Source organism: Chelonus insularis, unplaced genomic scaffold, assembly GCF_013357705.1.
Source record: "Chelonus insularis isolate UGA/USDA-ARS -01 unplaced genomic scaffold, ASM1335770v1 contig_88_pilon, whole genome shotgun sequence".
In the NCBI taxonomy this organism is placed as follows: Eukaryota; Metazoa; Arthropoda; class Insecta; order Hymenoptera; family Braconidae; genus Chelonus; species Chelonus insularis.
Genome location: NW_023276776.1, coordinates 1,336,223 through 1,353,767, shown reverse-complemented (window position 1 = coordinate 1,353,767; position 17,545 = coordinate 1,336,223). Strand labels below are relative to the sequence as shown.

The 17,545-nt window shown below is 29.3% G+C and overlaps 3 protein-coding genes and 1 long non-coding RNA gene across 8 annotated transcripts; 2 read left to right on the top strand and 2 right to left on the bottom strand.

Annotated features, from left to right (window-relative positions):
• The first annotated feature begins 1,592 nt into the window (after window positions 1-1,592).
• On the top strand, window positions 1,593-2,253 carry LOC118071809 (uncharacterized). The gene is made up of 3 exons (XR_004690945.1): window positions 1,593-1,714; window positions 1,801-1,959; window positions 2,113-2,253. It is a non-coding gene; the product is annotated as an uncharacterized lncRNA (long non-coding RNA).
• Appl (amyloid-beta-like protein) lies at window positions 1,711-11,293 on the bottom strand. 2 transcript variants are annotated; one of them, XM_035091219.1, is made up of 13 exons: window positions 10,857-11,293; window positions 7,467-7,520; window positions 7,240-7,371; window positions 6,188-6,314; window positions 5,904-5,994; window positions 5,607-5,737; window positions 3,613-4,073; window positions 3,354-3,536; window positions 3,194-3,265; window positions 2,689-2,879; window positions 2,423-2,583; window positions 2,111-2,355; window positions 1,711-2,015 (listed from the first exon to the last, which is right to left on the bottom strand). In XM_035091219.1, the coding sequence occupies exons 1-13, from the start codon at window positions 10,917-10,919 to the stop codon at window positions 1,758-1,760; spliced, it is 2,169 nt and encodes a 722-aa protein (XP_034947110.1). In that variant the 5' UTR covers window positions 10,920-11,293; the 3' UTR covers window positions 1,711-1,757. The 2 variants fall into 2 exon arrangements, with proteins under 2 accessions (XP_034947110.1, XP_034947112.1); XM_035091221.1 differs by having other exon boundaries at window positions 3,354-3,527.
• Window positions 11,294-12,349: 1,056 nt separating this feature from the next.
• On the bottom strand, window positions 12,350-16,252 carry LOC118071914 (persulfide dioxygenase ETHE1, mitochondrial). Of its 4 annotated transcripts, none has more exons than XR_004690956.1 (8): window positions 15,909-16,252; window positions 15,653-15,797; window positions 15,236-15,421; window positions 15,072-15,160; window positions 14,775-14,985; window positions 14,487-14,575; window positions 13,086-13,405; window positions 12,350-12,968 (listed from the first exon to the last, which is right to left on the bottom strand). XR_004690956.1 is itself a non-coding variant. In XM_035091405.1 (7 exons), exons 1-6 carry the CDS (start codon window positions 16,059-16,061, stop codon window positions 14,511-14,513), a joined length of 849 nt encoding a protein of 282 aa, XP_034947296.1. In that variant the 5' UTR covers window positions 16,062-16,252; the 3' UTR covers window positions 13,430-14,415; window positions 14,487-14,510. The 4 variants fall into 4 exon arrangements, 2 of the variants coding, with proteins under 2 accessions (XP_034947296.1, XP_034947297.1); XR_004690955.1 differs by having other exon boundaries at window positions 13,090-13,405; XM_035091405.1 differs by lacking the exons at window positions 12,350-12,968; window positions 13,086-13,405 and adding an exon at window positions 13,430-14,415.
• Window positions 16,253-16,444: 192 nt separating this feature from the next.
• Window positions 16,445-17,420, top strand: LOC118071974 (40S ribosomal protein S19-like). Its single transcript, XM_035091495.1, has 3 exons — window positions 16,445-16,574; window positions 16,818-16,888; window positions 16,990-17,420. Exons 2-3 carry the CDS (start codon window positions 16,818-16,820, stop codon window positions 17,381-17,383), a joined length of 465 nt encoding a protein of 154 aa, XP_034947386.1. The 5' UTR covers window positions 16,445-16,574; the 3' UTR covers window positions 17,384-17,420.
• The last annotated feature ends 125 nt before the right edge of the window (window positions 17,421-17,545 follow it).

Sequence of the window (17,545 nt, the reverse complement as noted above, 5' to 3'; positions counted from 1 at the left end):
TTATTATTGTTATTAATTTTCTTTATTATGATTACTATTTTTTTTTCTTGTTTTTGCATGTTATGTGTATCTGTGTATAGTCGTATTAGTGAATGTACTTCGGCCAATATCATCATTTTATTGGAATTACATGAGAGAAATAAATTATTTTTTATTTTTTCAACGTATTGTATTTATTATTATTATTTCATCTTACTCTCATGACTCATATTTTTTAAGCAACTAACGACCACACGCAACTTTTAGCAATTATAAATAAATATTTTTATATTTTTCTACCTCATAATCGGCAGATTTTTTTTATTAATAAATAGTTATGAATTAATATTAATCTGATACAGCTTTATTATTGCATCTAATTCCAATGAAGAATTAATAGCCTCTTATGAAACTTGTTTAGTTAAAAATATTTCGTAAGAATTGATTGATATTATTATTTTTCGATTTTCTGAATGATTTTTGCGAATATTAAAATGAAGAAAAACTTTTTTTATGATGTTTACTTATTCATACTAATCTGGCCAAAGGTGCGTGTTTTTCTATCTCTCGATCGTATATAAATATATAAGCATTGAACGTGTAATATAATATCATTATTATTATTACAATCATCATCATCATCATGATGTTTTATAAATATTAACCTAAGATATAGTTATTGTATGAATGATTTTTATTGAAAAATCAAATTACTTTATTCGCTCAATGTCTGTTTTCATTTTTATCTATTTTTGTTTCTTAGTAATTTTCTAACATATAAATAATAAAAAGGTAAACATAATAATTAATATTATACGAGAAATAATTTAATTATAAACCTTAGAATTTTTTTTATAATCGACATAACTTTTATTATTGTAAAAATGAAATGAGACTTATTTATTTAAGTACTTTTTTATTTTATTTTATTTTTTTTTTTAAAATATAAATATTAATAATTCTTCAAATAAAAATACTTATTATTTCGAATTGTCTGTTTATGATTGTTACAATTCTTAAAATACGTTAGTGATTAAAGTGTTTAAAAATATTAAAATCAATTAATCTTAAAGAAAATTAAGTACTCAATAATTATTATAATAACGAGGAGTGAAGATAAAATAAGAATACTAAATAAATATGATACATCGAAAAATTAAAATACTTATTAATGGACGTTCTGATATTTTAAGAGTATTTTGTTTTAATAATAAAGTATTTCATATACTTTTACGTACGTACTAAATTTTAAATATCTACCTCCCCATTATGATCTTTCAATAAATATCCACAATTATTTTTCTGCAGTTAAAGCTACAGAGCTGCCTATACAGCTGCCAGATCAAAGCTGCATCGCATATGTTTTATATTAAATGCAATGAATTTTTTATTATCCCACAAAATATCAGAACTTAAGTAACAGCATTGAATATTAAAATTTTATGAGTAGAAAGACATGATTGTGTTTTCAATACTTAGATTCCTACGATTCCTCGCCTTTTATGGCACGTGATTACGATGACGGACGGCACATTTAGAATATCATGCGTCTTGTGATATTATTCGAACGTTTTTTGTTTTTTTTTCATTTATTTTTTCTATTAGCCGGCCAATTTTCTCTGTATACTATACGAGTATCTTTGTAGGATATCGTGAAAGCAATTTAAAATCAATTACAAACTACTGTTTAAGATCTCTCACAAAGTAATAAGTGAGAAAGATAATAAGACGAATGGTGTGTAAACATTCTGCATCAATCATCTATCATTTAAATTAACTTATTCTTTCACTTCAAAATATTTATAAGTTGGATTTTCGTAGCCATTAATTTGCATATTAGCTACATGCCGTTCTTCTGGAGTTGCTGCTTGATCTACTTCAATGAATCCTTGACTGTGTGGGCTTCTAGCGCTACGTCTTTTGAAAATTGCAATACCTACTATCGCAGCTGCCATCAAAGCAATACCAGCAAATGCCACGGTAAAGTAAACCGAACGGCTTTCTCTATGATAAATTTCTCGTCTTAAAGAGTAGCTCTGCAACATTTAAATATTCAGAGAGTTAATCAATTAGATCAAAATATTTGTGTAAATTTTACTAGTGAAACATAATAATAATAATAATAACTTACAGGTTCGGAATGTGAAACATCATGAGTCATGCTACGAGAAGCCTTAATAATTCCTTCATTGTGTATAGCCGCTGCTGAAGATTGCTGTTGAGCCTGTGGCTGTTGTTCCAACGGCTGAATCGAATCTTTTTTTTCAATAACAGGGTCTCCTTCCTCATGTTGTTCCTGTTCTGTACGAAGTTCACCTCGTTCTGCTTTACGTTGCTCTTTGCGTTCACGTTCTAACTGCTTTTGATGTTCCTTTTCTATAAAAATAAAATTATATCATTAATGTTAATAAAAAATAAATAAAAAATTTCAAATAATATTTACCCTGTTGTTTACTAGTAACATCAGCTTGATATTTGTCCAAAATAGCAGCCTCAGCCTCACGTGTCATAGCAAGAAGAAGTCCAGGTGTCTCGTCTTTGCTCCTAAGGGCCAACACATAATCATCCATCAGCCGTCCAATTTTTGCACTCAATTCTGGATACCTATAGATGAATTTCCATGACAAATTAATAGATTTAAGTATTAAAAAATTTTAATAATTCATATGATCAAATGGAGAGGATGATAAATGTCTAGAAAGTCTCTACCGTTCCAACATCAAGAGACTTTGGTTGGTGATCCTATCAATCTCAGCCAAATGTTCTAACGTTGCTGGTTTTTCCCGTTGTGCCTGTTCTAAACTGCTATCCAAGAGGTGTTTGTAATGGGCAATCGTGTGATGTCGATCTTTATGAAGAGCACGTAGAAGTTTTTGCAGACATTTTTGAATACGATGCATCTAAAAATTTATCGATTTATAAATTCATATTTTAATCATTCAACATTTTTTTTATCAAACAACTGATAAAGAAGCTTATTCAAAATTAAAAAAATATCAGTAGAGTTCAGATAACTTTATTTTCACTAAAAATGATCAAATTTCAATGCACTAGCAAGCTTTCTGAAGCTCCTACGTTCTAGTTTTTTTCTCTCTCTCTTAAAATTTTTTAATTACTCTGGTCGTTTTATAAAAAAAAAATTTTAATGAGAAAAAACAAAAGAATCAGTAAGATTCCTTTAATGAGCTGTCCAGTATATTTTTATCACACTTACATTTGGTGGTGTTTCATTTAAAGCAGCAGTGTAGCACGACATAGCCTCTTCATTTCTTTGCTTTACAGCTTCCTAGAAAAATATTCATTCACATTACTTTCATCTGGAAAGTTATTAAGAATATTTTTATTTTTAAAATTTAAAAGAACTGATTGGTCACTTGAACTCTCTGCTGATGCATTGCACTCAATTGATGTTTCTCAGCAGCTCCACTAGCCTCTAATGCAGCAACAGTCTCTTGAAATCTAGCTGTCATCCAACGCTTGAATGCATCTGCTGCAACCGGATCTCGTGCTCTAATATCTTGATATCTTTCTTCAAGATCACTCCAATCCTTCATCACCTGAAAAAGTTGTAGCACATAGATTTCGACAACGGAGTTACTTTTTATTTTCAATTAAAATTATCAGTAGTTTTACCTTAGTAACTTTCTCTTTGTGAACTTCTTCAAGTCTCATTTGTGCTTGTTTGTAATTCTGATGTTCTGATCTTGGATCAAAATGTGTCAAATAAGGATCCGGTGTTCCTTGAGATTGCGATGGAGCTTGAGAACTTGCGTTAACTGGTACAGGCATTACCGTAGCTTCTTGTTTATTTTTCTCAGTTGTTGACACAGTCGTTATTGGTTTATTACCAGCAACTGCTGCAGCAGTAGTAGTGTCATAATCATCTAGATAAGCTTCATCACTTTCATCTCCATATGCTTGATCGCTTAAAACATCCTCGAGATCACCATCAGAGTCATCATCACTGTCGATATCACCATCACCATCTCCATCCATGTCATCTTCATCATCTAAATCATCTTCATCTTCGTCCAAATCATCTTCAGTACCTTTCACAACTGGTAAATCTATTGGTTTCTTTGGTTTCATAGTATCTGAATAAAAAAAAACAGCAATAAAATTGATTAATCAACCAATTAGTACGACACCTTGTGAGTTATTAAATCTATTGAATATTAAATAAAAAATTACAAAATTATGCAAGTTAAATGAATTCATTTATACGAAGAAGTTTTAAAAATCTAATTTAATTCACTGTGATAAAATCATTTCTCACTTTTCCTTAATTTTTATTTGAAGTTGAGTAAAGTAAAAAAAAAAAAAAGAAGTAAAGAAAGGAACTAATTTAAACATTGTTAAAAAGATGTTATAGCCTACAGCTATATGAACTAACTAGAATCTTAAGAGACTTGTTTTTAGTATTTTTGAGAAATAGAGAGCTGGACTTGATGAGCCATCTTCTCGACATCCTTCCTCACCTCCAAGTTTCTTTGCTTTCTCCACTTTGCACTTATATCTAGGCCACGTGGCTAAGTATTTGCTAGTAGTTATGTATGAAAAGTCTTCCTATTCTTTTGCATTACTCTGTTCTTTTAAAAAAAAAAAAGTAGAACGCCAATATTAAGACTTTGGTTGAAGTTATTTGGCATGTAAGAAATAAAAAAAAAGAACAAAAGAGTATAACAGTTATTGAAAAATGACTAAATAGTTATTGATTAATGTTCATTGAATTCCTTTATAATTGTAGTATAACAATACCCTTTCATGTCCTCAAGACTAAATTGTGAAAATCTTCAGTTTTGGTGTGTCAAAGTTCCGAGATGGCTAATTTAGCGCGCAATAGACGTAACGAGGAGCATCATATAGCTTAGATACTCGATAATCAAAGTGAGACCAAGAGTGAAAAGAGGGATCGATTGAGCTCTCTCTCTCTCTCTCTCTCTCTCTCTCTCTCCTGACAAGGGTGTAGTGGTAGATAGAAAAAAAGAAAAATAGATGTCCTATAGCCGCAATTCTGACGCAAATAAAGTCAAATGCTGAATAGGCAAAAATGAACATTGGTCCAAGGTTTCCAGTTGTCATGTCTATGTGTAACTTGGCGTTTACTAATACCAGTGGATAGGGAAGTTGCATTAATGTTATCTCTAGAATTTCATAACGTTTTATGTTATAGATATTCTACGGATAGCAATATATATGTCTATACATAAATTTATATATAATATATAAAATACATATATATATGTGTGGATATACATTTTTAGTAAGAGTAGAAAAGGACAAGAAATGTTGAACAGAGTCGTCGCGACGCGCAGTCGTCGACATAGACGTACATTATTGATTGCTTCAGCAGCACCAAGCAAAACGTGTTACGGCAAAAGGTCGTATTCTATACTATACTCATTTTATACACCCTCGTGTTTTTCGATAAATTACGCCTCTTTATCCACTATTACTTTGTCTCATTCTATTTAATGACAAGGATAGTTCAACTTCAAGTGTCATTTTTGTCCTGTTTACAACTATTATTATTTCACTATGAATTGTATTACTCATTGATACATTTTTTTTTCCAGTATCTTTCAATATTGCTACTTTTATAGAATTATTTACAGACATTTATGTACCTTTCAGATGCTTAGGACAGCAAACAAACTCTACTCCAGAGAAAAGAGATATTCCGCAAGGTAGTAGCATAGCAAAACTTCTAAGGTTCATGTTTCTTTCCCGACATGTGTCCGCCGCTGTCGCGTTCCATCTAGATTCATAAATAAACACACACATGAATACACCTTGATCATTGTATACAATAAATGTTAGCTTGTTATAAATTCAACATATCTCGTCCTCAATTCGCTTAACTGTTCCTATTTATTTATCAGTCTAATTTAAGTTTATAATGAATATTCTAAAAATTACTTTACCTATGAGATTCCCAACACTTGGTGTGATTATGCAAATGATCAAACAAACATCCTTCAGGTACAAGAAGAGCATCACTTTGGAAAGGCCCTTCTGCAAATTATTTCATTATTATATAATTATTTACATCATTTATATTTATAACTAAGTGAATAATTATTTTTAAAAAAAAATCATTTTATACTTCATAAACCATTAAACTTTATAGTGTAAACATGTAAAATAATGACTATGAAAATGCCTATTAATTATCCCCATGTTTACTTATGTAATTTGAATTAAATACCTAGACATCTGTATGGTTTGACCCATCGAGATAATTTGCATTTTGTTCGGCCTGGTTTACACCAACCACCAACTCTGACATAATGTGATGATTCCACAATATTAGTAATATCTCTCTTTGGATAAGCCTGAAAAAAAAAAATATAAAAACATTATTACACTTCTAATTATCACAATGAAAATACTGCACCTTTTTTTTTTAATTATTTTATTTATTAATTAAAAACTTTTTTATAATGAAAAATAATAAATGAGTAAAAAAAAAAAGCTTCAAAATTGGTTTAATAAACTTTAATGAACTCATTGTTTTCATCATTAGAATCTCTTCAAATACCGATACATCTATACAACTTCAATCAATATTCGACATAATTGATCTAAATTCACGGTTTTGAATAGTTTAATAATCGTTATGACATCAATAGAGAATATAATACAGATATTACGAGAAAACCAATTTGAGAGCTAAGTAGATTATGGTGATCTTATGAAATTCTAAGCTCTCTTCAGCTCAATTACACAAACGATTAATATTATGTTTAACATATGTATAATTAAGTGGTATATACAATGAACTGTAGATAATCTTTGATTATTAGTAAATCTTTAATTCATTAAATAATTATTAATGATATCTGTAGTTTCTTATTTAACTATTCAAAGAGTATGGTGTTTAATAGAATTTAAATAACATAGAACATAAATGAAAAAGTGACTTTAAACTTCAAGTTAATTATCAATAATTTAATATGAGATTGAATGTTCGAATAATGAAAAGAGTAGTAGAAAATAAGCTGTTGAATGTCAGTCATTTATTAGTAGTTAATACAATAAAGATAAAGTATTAAGCAATGCTTTTATTCATCAAGTGGGCGGATCTGTGTTATGATACCTCATTCATTAAGTCTATCAATTCAATTTTTATTGATAATTTTTGTAAAACAAAACTTGATGAATTATCCAATGATAAGTTTTCTCTCAATATTCCTGTCGTTGTGATTTAAATATTTCAATAAATCACAAGAATTTTTGATTTATTGATTTCAAGCTTACTTTTTTACAATACTCCAAAATCTCCAATTTATCTGTCATGCAGCTTTTCGTATCAGCCGATGAAATCCATCGTCCTTGGTCACTCATATGTTGAGCAAGATATGTTTCTCCTGCTTCACAAAGTGTAGCAACCTATCACAATGATTTTATTTATGTTAGTGATAATTTCTTTTATTATTGTAATAAAAATAATTTTCATTATAAATTTATGATTATTAATTGCTTACCTGAGGTTCTGATCGTCCTCCAGCTGGTGCTAATTCCAGTCGTTCTGAAACAGCCTGAAAAAAAAGAAAAATATTAAAAAATAATTGATATATACTAGTATTTTATTGAATACATATCAAGAATGAAATGCAAAGAGTAAAAATAAATGATGAAGTGTGCGTTTGGTTGAAGTATGAATTTCTTGGAGAGCTTGAAAGAGTGATCAATGGTACACCAAGCATTTTAAAACTCAACCAGAGCTACCGTCTTATCATTTACTTGATTGAAGATAAACCACGCGAAAAATTTCCTTTGGAGATTTTTCAAGTTTCACTTGACATTTTTACGTTCTAAACACATTTATTTAAATATTTCCTCGTCTATTTTTCTTCAAATATAAATATTATATTTCATGATATTTATTTTAATTATAATTAATTAAAAAAAAAAAAATTTCAAATACTCCAAAATAAAAAAAAATCATTTATTAAAATTCAAGTCTTATGATATTGATTAATCAACGTCCCTCGTGAGGGTTGCACTTTTCAAGAGTGAATCACTATACGACTTTTATGTTGGAGTACGATCATGAATCATATCTGGTTACGTAGTTCATTTGCAATTTTCAAGAAGCACTTTTAAAATAAGACAAAAAAAAAATGATAAATTCTTGTTTCAAAAGAGAATGAAGAAAAGAAAAAAGACGAAAGCTAAGCTAAGAAGGGTGGAGCAATGGGCTGAACAGTCGAAAGAAACTGGTGCACGTGACGATTACGTATGCTACTTCTTGAATCGAATATTGAGAGAATAGTAGAAGTAGGCCTAGATATGTACATTGGCTCTCTAGCTTGATTTTATTAAATACGTGATGAGAATTTTTAAAATCTTCTGTTCTCATGAATAAATTTTTTCCCCAACTATTATTCTTCATTTTTTCATATCCTTGCTTCTACACTTGAAATATTCTTTATTGCACATTTTTTTGTTGACCAAATCATCAGTTTAATATATCACCATCTTCTTGATAAAAAAAAAATATCAATCATTTCAAGTAATTAAAACAACTCTGGCTATCATTTTAGCAATCAAGTATATTACTTCTTGAAAACATGATCGGAAGCCGGACTTGAGCGGTTTGAGTTTTTATATACATGTATAAAATTACACATTTAAGCTCAAACTTAATAAATAAAACTACTTAGCTTAGTAGTATGTATTAAAAACTGATAAAAAATTAGGAATACTTCTGTAATCCAACATTTATTTTGTCATTTTTGAAAATATATCTCTTCTCATCATTTCTTTTCATTGTTCTTCATTTTTTAATGCTTCTTTTTTTTTTATAGGTTTTCTTGACAATGTCTACATCTTTGAAACTTTGAGGTCTACGTAAACTTTTTTCCTCTTTCTTACATCGTCACTCTCTCTATGTTTCAATTCTCTTCACTGCACGTATCACATCTCACACTCTACCATCATCCTTTTACGCTTACAATTTTTTCATGTCTCTCAGTTCTTTGACTCGCGACCTCTTTCTTGGGTTTTAGCTGCAATGAATAAATATGTAAAGAGCCACCGTTCTTTTCGGCAGACAATTAAAGAATGAATTCAACATTAAAGTAAGTATCTCCATGGGAGAAAACTATGCTTTTTATAATAAATCATACCTAAAACAAAAAATAGAAGATGTTATATTAAATATATTTAAATTATCATGTAACCATTAGTAGTATTTTATTATCCAGCCACACCTTGCTTACATCATTGATCCATAATGTCATTTTCATTTTATATTGTCAATATTCAATGACATTATAAATTTTAAAACCAGTAGGTGATGTACAATTATTTCTCATTGAATCAATAGTTATATTTATCTCAGACTAGATGAAACAATCACTGCCTTTTTCATTAATACATTTAAAAATTAGTAGAAAAGTTTGAAATATTAATGCATGTTGATAACAAAAATATAATACCATTTTTTTTTTCTTCCATTAAAATTCCATTTATTACATAACATTATATTTACTTTGAGAGGATTTATTTAATGTATTTAACATTTTATTGTTTGTAATGTTATTTACATGCACATTAGTGTTTTTCTTTTTTCTCAATTCTTTGTTCCTTTTGTATTTTACATCCATTAATGATAATCTTCAGAGATATAAGAATTGACATTAGTAGGTAGCAGAAGTATCCTAACGATAACTACTTCTCGCTAATACACTAACGATCAATTATCAAGGATTTTAAGAGTCGTTTTTTTTTATTCCAACTAAAGGTGTCAAATCGTAAGTAAAGCACAAAGAGAAGAAGATTTATAATATCAATATCATAATAGGTTTGAAATTTGACACGATTTTTAACTTAAACTTTTTCTCTTATCAGTTGATTACATATTCTGAATGTGATTTGAATTGATTTTATTCACTTTGTAAGTCAAAGATGTGAATCGAATTTTGAGAGAATTTATACTCACAATCACAGAAGTGATTTAACACAAAAGATTGATTTTTTCTTTCTTTTGGTTTTCAATTTAAAAAAATAGTTATAATTCATGTAAATTTGATAAGAATAAAATATTGCAGTTAATTTGAGATATTATAAAATTATTAAATAATGCAACGATGAAATAAAAAATCACGACACCCCATGTTTTTTCTCTTCCTTGAGCTTAGTCCAAACCTAATGCAATCTCCTGAGTCTGTAGTTGACGTTCTCTCCTCTCTATAGAGTCTCAACAAATATTTAAACCCACAACAAGAGAGGATGCTAAACTATTTGAAATTTAAATTACACAGCAGATGGTAAATTCACTCGGGAATAAGAAAAAAACAGCGAATAAAAAAGAACATGAACAGCATCAATACCCTTTTAAGGTTTTTTTTTTTTTTTTAATCGGGTACTGATGTGATTATAAAAAAAAAAGAATTTTTAAACAAATCATACGTGATACAGTGTATTTCAATTACTTAATATGTTCTAAAGATTATCGAGAAAAAAAAGTATTATCACTTAAAATCCGAGCTGTTATGTACTATGTAGTAATGATCTAATTAGGTTAGGGATGTTACACAGTTGTTATTATTATAAGTACAAGAAAAGAAAGAAATAAAACATGAATGTTAAACCCTCCCATTTTTGAACGTAACTTTCGTGCATAATATAATTAATTGAACGATTACAATCGAACAATCAATCACTTCAACACAACACTACTACTTTTCCTGGGGTGAAAAAAAAGAATAAATAAAGTAGTAGGGTTTAGAATGTCAAGAAACCAAAGCACACAGAATATTGATACCTATTTATGCTGCAACATTGAAAAACAAAATAATATTAATTGTAATTCTATTGAATAACAAAATAAAGTCTACAAATTGTCAGCTATGTTAAAGGATACTTACTTGTATTTGATAAACTAGCAAGCTGCTAAGTAATAAGCAAAGGTTTAGCATTATTCCTGACATTTTTACTCCAGGTTAAATTGTTTAATCTTCAGTTACGGGAACAGTTTCCTTTCTCTTTCCGCTGCCGGCGCAGCAGAACGTAACTAGCACTCTTCTCTCGCTTTGGTTTAATGAAAAACGTCTTTGCAAAGGGTGTTTTTTTCTTGAAATTTATTCACAATAAACAAAAAATCGATACTGGACACGCGAAATCGCGCGTAATTAACACGTATTTAACACTAGAATTAATTTTTAATTATTCACATGAATATAATATTTAATATTCCACCGTTTTTTACGTTTATCTTACACTGTCAAACACTACAATTAAGTTCTTCTCGGTTTCTACCGCGTAACTGTGCTTCTGTACTCTTGCTCCCCACTGGGTGGGTCGTTCGATCACCACGGACAAGGCAATATGGCGACGCAGAATAGTGGCCAAATAAACAACCAATCAACGGACATTTTCCAAAGCGACTGCGCTGTGAATTTGCGCACAAACACCAGTCGATATCGCGGCGGGAACCCGCTCATTTTAAACAATAAACCACTTTTCCGTCTATCAAATCAACTCCGTATTCAAGTCTTCGCATTAATACTTGACTAAGTAGTAGCACTAAATCACACCACAAGAAAATCCTCTGCTAGAAGGAAGATTAACCTTCCAATCTTATGAGAAACTTCAGATAAATGATGCTTCTAGAAAGTACGTTTAAAGTGAAAAAAAATATTGATTTTTTCTTCTAATGACAATTGATAATTATAGAAATTATTTCAAGTTGGAGACATATTGATTAGTTTAATTAAAATACTTCATTTTTATGTTATAAGATATTTAATTTAACTCGAAACATATTGAAAGTGTAACAGGTTGCGTGCTTAACCTATATATGAGTAATAACGACAAGCATACAATACATTACACTAAGTCGATTTTGAAAATATTTATTTATTCAAAATCGATGGAAAACTTTTATTTATATGACTATTTTACCATTTAAAATAAATGTTTTTTTATTAAATATATACAATAACTTTTTGCACATTGATTAATTTGTCTGCACTATTATTTCGAAAAATATAAAAAGCTTAATTTAATTTATTGAATTAATATAAATTATTTGATTAATAAAAAAAATTATAATATGTTAATATTAATATAGATCCATTAGTAATGATTTAATAATACTAAATAATTTTTGTGTAATTTCTAAACAATTAATCGATTTTTTTTTTATCAAAATAAACCTTTTCTTTTTTAATAATCTTTCAGTCTAATGTAGTATTTAATTAAATGACACTATTTACTCCAAAATCATATTTTTACTCCAATCAAAATACCCAAATATTTGAATATATTATAAAATTTATTTAAAATTTATATAATTATTCTAAAACAGATTTAAATAATAATAATAATTGTAAACTACGTCAAAAAAAAAAACTATAGAGAAAAGTAAATACTATGACTGATTTTATTTAAGTACAGAAATAAGTTGACTTTAGTACATCAAAAAAAGTTTACTCTAACGCAAGAATTTAAGTCAATAAGTTGAAGAAAATCAAATTGAATAGAACGTCCCGATTGTGGTTAATTCAAGTGAGTCATCCGTTTATCATTGGGTTAAAAAGATTGGCTATATTCCACAATTGAAACTTGATAAAATGAGAATTTTATTCTTGATCAATATCATTAGAGAATCGTAGAGACGTGTGATTTAATAATAAAATAGAAGAAAAAAAAATCAAAAAGTCAAGTGATGAAGAATGAAAAGATGACGACAACAAACGGGAGGAACTCGATTATCGAGGAATTGTCTCTGGTAGATTCCAACCTAAGGATTCCCGCAGAAATTGAAATGGCACTAGAATACCTCGATTACTTGAGTGTACTATTATTCGATCTATATACCATAAGGGAGTACCAAAGACTAAGAGAGATAGAGAGATAAATAAGCAGAATAGAACGATGATTGTCTCTTGAATTAATCGATCTCCTGGGGCGTCCAGATATATTGTATCCCCAAAGTCAAATTAACAACCTGTGGATAATATTTTGTCTGCATCAATCTGAAATTTAAATGTTAAATTACTATCTATTGAAATTATTTTTATAATAAAAGTAGTTCAATTTTCATAAGCAATTACAAAGTCTAGAAATTGAACAAAAAAGGTTTGAATAATGACCTACAGTTGTCAATTATCTGTTCGGTGATGACGTTGCTAAATTGCAAGTTCTAGTGGCCGTTGTTTCATTGGTTTTTTCACACCAGAGTTCATACTCTTTGCTCATCTCTGCTAGATGTTCGTGTCATTTACTTGTGGAAGTTACGGTAGAAAAGCCAAAAGTAGTCAAACAGTTATAAGCCTGGAAGTCACCCTCATTCATCATTTATTTCATCCTATTCTCATTCTTGACATATCTTTTTTTTCTGATAATCTCCTCATTATTTTGACAGCTTTGATGAATTTGACATCGATGTTCCAAACTTTAATAAGTTTCAAAACTGTTATTGAACAGAAAAAAAAAATTAAATTAGAAAAAAAAAATTTATTTCATAAATCAAATTTTCTACTTTAAAGAACTTTTGATCTCTTCCAGAGTTCATCCCCTCATCAATAGTATAAAATCTTTGTTCATTGTTATTTATTCTGTTGACATGTTTGTTAATTTTTATATCAAAGATACAAATTGTAGGGTAGAAAAGAGGACATCAAAGAATGAAAGTTAGAGAAAATAGCCTTGGCCCATAGGTTTTCTCGCTCATGTGTCGGGCGTAGTGTAGCCACCAGTTGTCTTGGTAACGGTATCGATTTCAACCCCCTACTATGCAGTAGGAAAACCCAGGAACGAAGCCACTATCACACGTACTTCCACACATAGCTACAGCTAAAACTTAACACCATGAACCTTTCCTCCCTACTCTTTCGCTTTTCCTTTAAGCTTTGAGATTCCTTTATTATTTTATACCCTCTTTCATCACATTCATAGGGGTTTTTATCAAAAATCACTGATTCCGACAAACAGATTACATATCATATAAACAATTTAATACACTTTTCATGTCATTATTAAAAATATAAATATGACATTGATAATTTAACATTTTTCAAATTTATTAATATATAATCAATAATATAATGGAATATATTGATTGCTTTAATAATATAGAATAATATAAAAAAATATATCCTCTCTGTTTAATACTTAAATTCTTAAATAGTATGCTACAAAATTTCAGCTATTTAATAATTTAAAAAATACTCCAATATTTCATTTCTTAACACTTTTAAAAAAAAATATTAGAAAATGCGATTATCTGTCAACAAAGAACTGACGATATCACACATGCCTCACCAAAGTCCAGTGAAATCGTTTTATTTCTCTTTTAACAATAGAATCTTGATCGTACCGCTATTCTCCTTTTTCCCTTTGACATTCGCGTGCCACTCACACCGTTTTAGTGGATTTTTTTTTCTCATCTCTTTCGTGGTGGAACAAAAAACAACGATTATACTAAAAGTGAGAAAATGTCAAATTTTTTCTTTACAGTAGTTGAAAAAAGGAATATGTGAGATGTACTTTACCACTTTATTCTCCAACTCTATTTTCTATTTTTCTTCCACCGGTGCACATTCGTACAAGCCACAAACTTTGTTCGCTGGTACGGCTTTGTCTGAAACAATATTCAACAATAAAACTGTTCAATATCATCAGCCAAAGGAAACATTTTTCATTTTATGCTAAGAATAGTTTTTTTTTTTTTTTTATTTTTCAATAATTCATTCTTTGATATTTTATATAATAGAGAGATAAGAAATGTTTAATCCAAAAATAAATTAAACTGAATTAAAAAAGAATAATAGATAATATACCAATCATTTTTGGATAGGGTAGATTCAAGTTATCCATGATCTTGATAAATTCATCCAATGATTTTGTAAGTCGAGGATTAAAAGCTCGCTCTTCAGCTATTGTTGTAACCATTCTTCCCAAATAATCATGAGCAGGATAAATGAGAAAATTATCTGGTAATTTATAAATTACTGAATGAACAGACTCATAAAGAGTTTTTGCAGAACCACCCTGCAAGGCATTGTTTTTACTGATATTTTCAAATTAACTTCAAATAATTGAAAAAAAGTTAATGGAAAAAATGTAAAAAGACTGACTTGGAAATCTGTTCTACCGCATCCTCGAATTAAAAGAGCATCACCGGTAAAAGCCAAACCTTGTTCTCTACATACATAAGTCACACAACCTAAAGTAAAAAGAAAAAAATTATTTCCAACGTAGCTTCATTTTCTTTCTCATCAGTTCGAATACTCAATCAAACCTTCTGTATGACCAGGAGTAGATAAAACTTCTAGCTGATGTCGTCCAAATTTAATTTTATCGTGTGATTGAACTAAAATATCCGCTTGCGCACCACTGCTCTGAGATATTATCGATTGACAACCTGGTAATAATGATTTTAACTTCCCTGTACCCGTTATGTGATCAGCATGCATATGTGTATTTACTAAAATTAAAGAAAAAAAAATATTAATGTCAAGAATTAAAATATTCGTAGCTTTTACAATCAATACTGAAACTTGATATAATTATCAAAGATTCGACGTAAAATATTCCTTGATAAATAGATTATTAAATCTTTAATGACGTAGTTGAATAATAAATTCGATAAGCTTGTTTATCATGTTCGAATTTGAATTAATATGTAATAATAATTCTGTTGGAATAAATCACTTACAAGCATATTTCAATGATAATTCAAGTTCCTGAATCAACTTTGCATCTCGTTCTGCTAATTCAAGAACAGGATCAATCAACACTGCTTCTCTTTTTAATAAATCACCTAACAAATAAGTATAGGTACATGATGTCGTGTCAAATAGCTACAAAATAATATGAATGATTAATTTTTATATTTTCGTTATAAATATCTATTGAAAAGAAGTTAACATGCGTTGATATTTGTACGAATGAATTGACAGTTTTAAACTTACCTGACGAAATAGAAAATCTTCAGATTGAACTGTAGGTTTACATAGAATTCCTTTTTGATTGACATTCGAAGTACCAATTAACGATGATTGAAATCCAACATATTTGCGAATATTCAATAAATATCGAGTGACATTTCCGATTAAAACAGACATCCTCTTAGGAATAAAAGTTGAATATTGTACCGCTACTAAATATGTGAGGTGACTGAATATACGTTCAAGAGGTACATTGCACAAAATTTCGCAAGTTCATGATCTCATTATTCACTTTTGAGTGAAATGATAACATCAGAAGATTAGATGAGTTTCAGATCCTTCAATAACTTAACCTCCTCTTCAATCTGCATACGTCGAATGTATTGCATTCATGAATTCGCAACAATACATACATGGAATAATTAATGAATTTTGTAGTAACTCTGTCCTTGAAAGGAAATATTTGATAAAACATATTTTATTGAATTTTTATACCAACATAAAATCTATTTAAAATTATTTCTATTGAAATAAATAAATAATTTGAAACTATATTTAAAAAATAGCGCCAGCTAAACAGCTGATTGGCTAGTCCAATCAGCATTGATCTAACTAGGAAGTCATGCAGCTTTCATCAACTCGCAGTCGCCATTTTTTAGTTAGCTCTTTCCGGTTTATATCTTGTACAAGGTTAGTCCTATCAAAATATATTCAATAAAAACGCATAATATTATAGATTAATTAGACAATTATTATAATGCATAAACAAATTTTCAATCCTGATTTTATAAAATTAACCTCTACTAAGTTCATTGTTCTCTGTAGAATCAAACACAAAGCATTTCATTGCTATGCACTCCATGTGTTTTCATCTCAATAGTTTTTAGTAAAATATAATTTATCAATATTCAATTTATTATTTATACTTTTCAGATGCCGTCTGTTACGCTTAAAGACGTAGATCAACACAAATTTGTGAAAGCTTTCGCAGCTTTCCTCAAAAAGTAAGTAATGTTGTTGACACATGTCGACATAACCTTAGTTTTGATCTAACACACTCAAGTATGACATGAACCTGATAATAATGATGAATATTAAATTACAGGACAGGTAAAATGCGTGTCCCTGAATGGGTTGATATCGTTAAATCAGCTCGATTCAAGGAATTGGCACCTTATGATCCTGATTGGTACTACATCAGGTGTGCTGCTCTTGTAAGGCATATTTACATCAGGAGTCCCATTGGAGTTGGTGCTGTAACAAAAATTTTCGGTGGAAGAAAACGAAATGGTACACATCCAAGTCATTTCTGTAGATCTGCTGGTGGAGTTGCTCGCAAAGCTCTTCAGAGTTTGGAGCAATTGAAACTTATTGAAAAAACTTCAGTTGGAGGACGTAGACTTACGAGCCAGGGTCGTCGTGATTTGGATAGGATTGCAGCACAGATAAAAGCAAATAGTAAAAAACAAATGAAACTCCAAGAAACTCTTGTCCTCTAAATTTGTATTTCAATAATAAACATTACAAAAATTTAAATAATTATTTTCTTATTTAAAAAAATATAAAACCAATGTTTCCCTATGTAACCACCAGATGGCTTCAAATGTTGTAGATGTCGCTTTCACTTTTGTTGTTGTGTGTCATTCGCCATACACCACTTG

Excerpts from the sequence above, each read along its gene's own strand:
- LOC118071914 (XM_035091405.1), bottom strand. The coding sequence starts at position 16,061 with ATGTCTGTTTTAATCGGAAATGTCACTCGATATTTATTGAATATTCGC. Across the intron at positions 15,798-15,908 it reads AAGATTTTCTATTTCGTCAG|CTATTTGACACGACATCATG; the intron begins GTAAGTTTAAAA and ends ATTATTTTGTAG. Across the intron at positions 14,576-14,774 it reads ACCCTATCCAAAAATGATTG|ACAAAGCCGTACCAGCGAAC; the intron begins GTATATTATCTA and ends ATATTGTTTCAG.
- LOC118071974 (XM_035091495.1), top strand. The coding sequence starts at position 16,818 with ATGCCGTCTGTTACGCTTAAAGACGTAGATCAACACAAATTTGTGAAA. Across the intron at positions 16,889-16,989 it reads TTCGCAGCTTTCCTCAAAAA|GACAGGTAAAATGCGTGTCC; the intron begins GTAAGTAATGTT and ends ATTAAATTACAG.
- Appl (XM_035091219.1), bottom strand. The coding sequence starts at position 10,919 with ATGTCAGGAATAATGCTAAACCTTTGCTTATTACTTAGCAGCTTGCTA. Across the intron at positions 4,074-5,606 it reads CTGTCCTAAGCATCTGAAAG|ATACTATGAAACCAAAGAAA; the intron begins GTACATAAATGT and ends TTTTTTATTCAG. Across the intron at positions 3,537-3,612 it reads ACAAAGAGAAAGTTACTAAG|GTGATGAAGGATTGGAGTGA; the intron begins GTAAAACTACTG and ends CAACTTTTTCAG.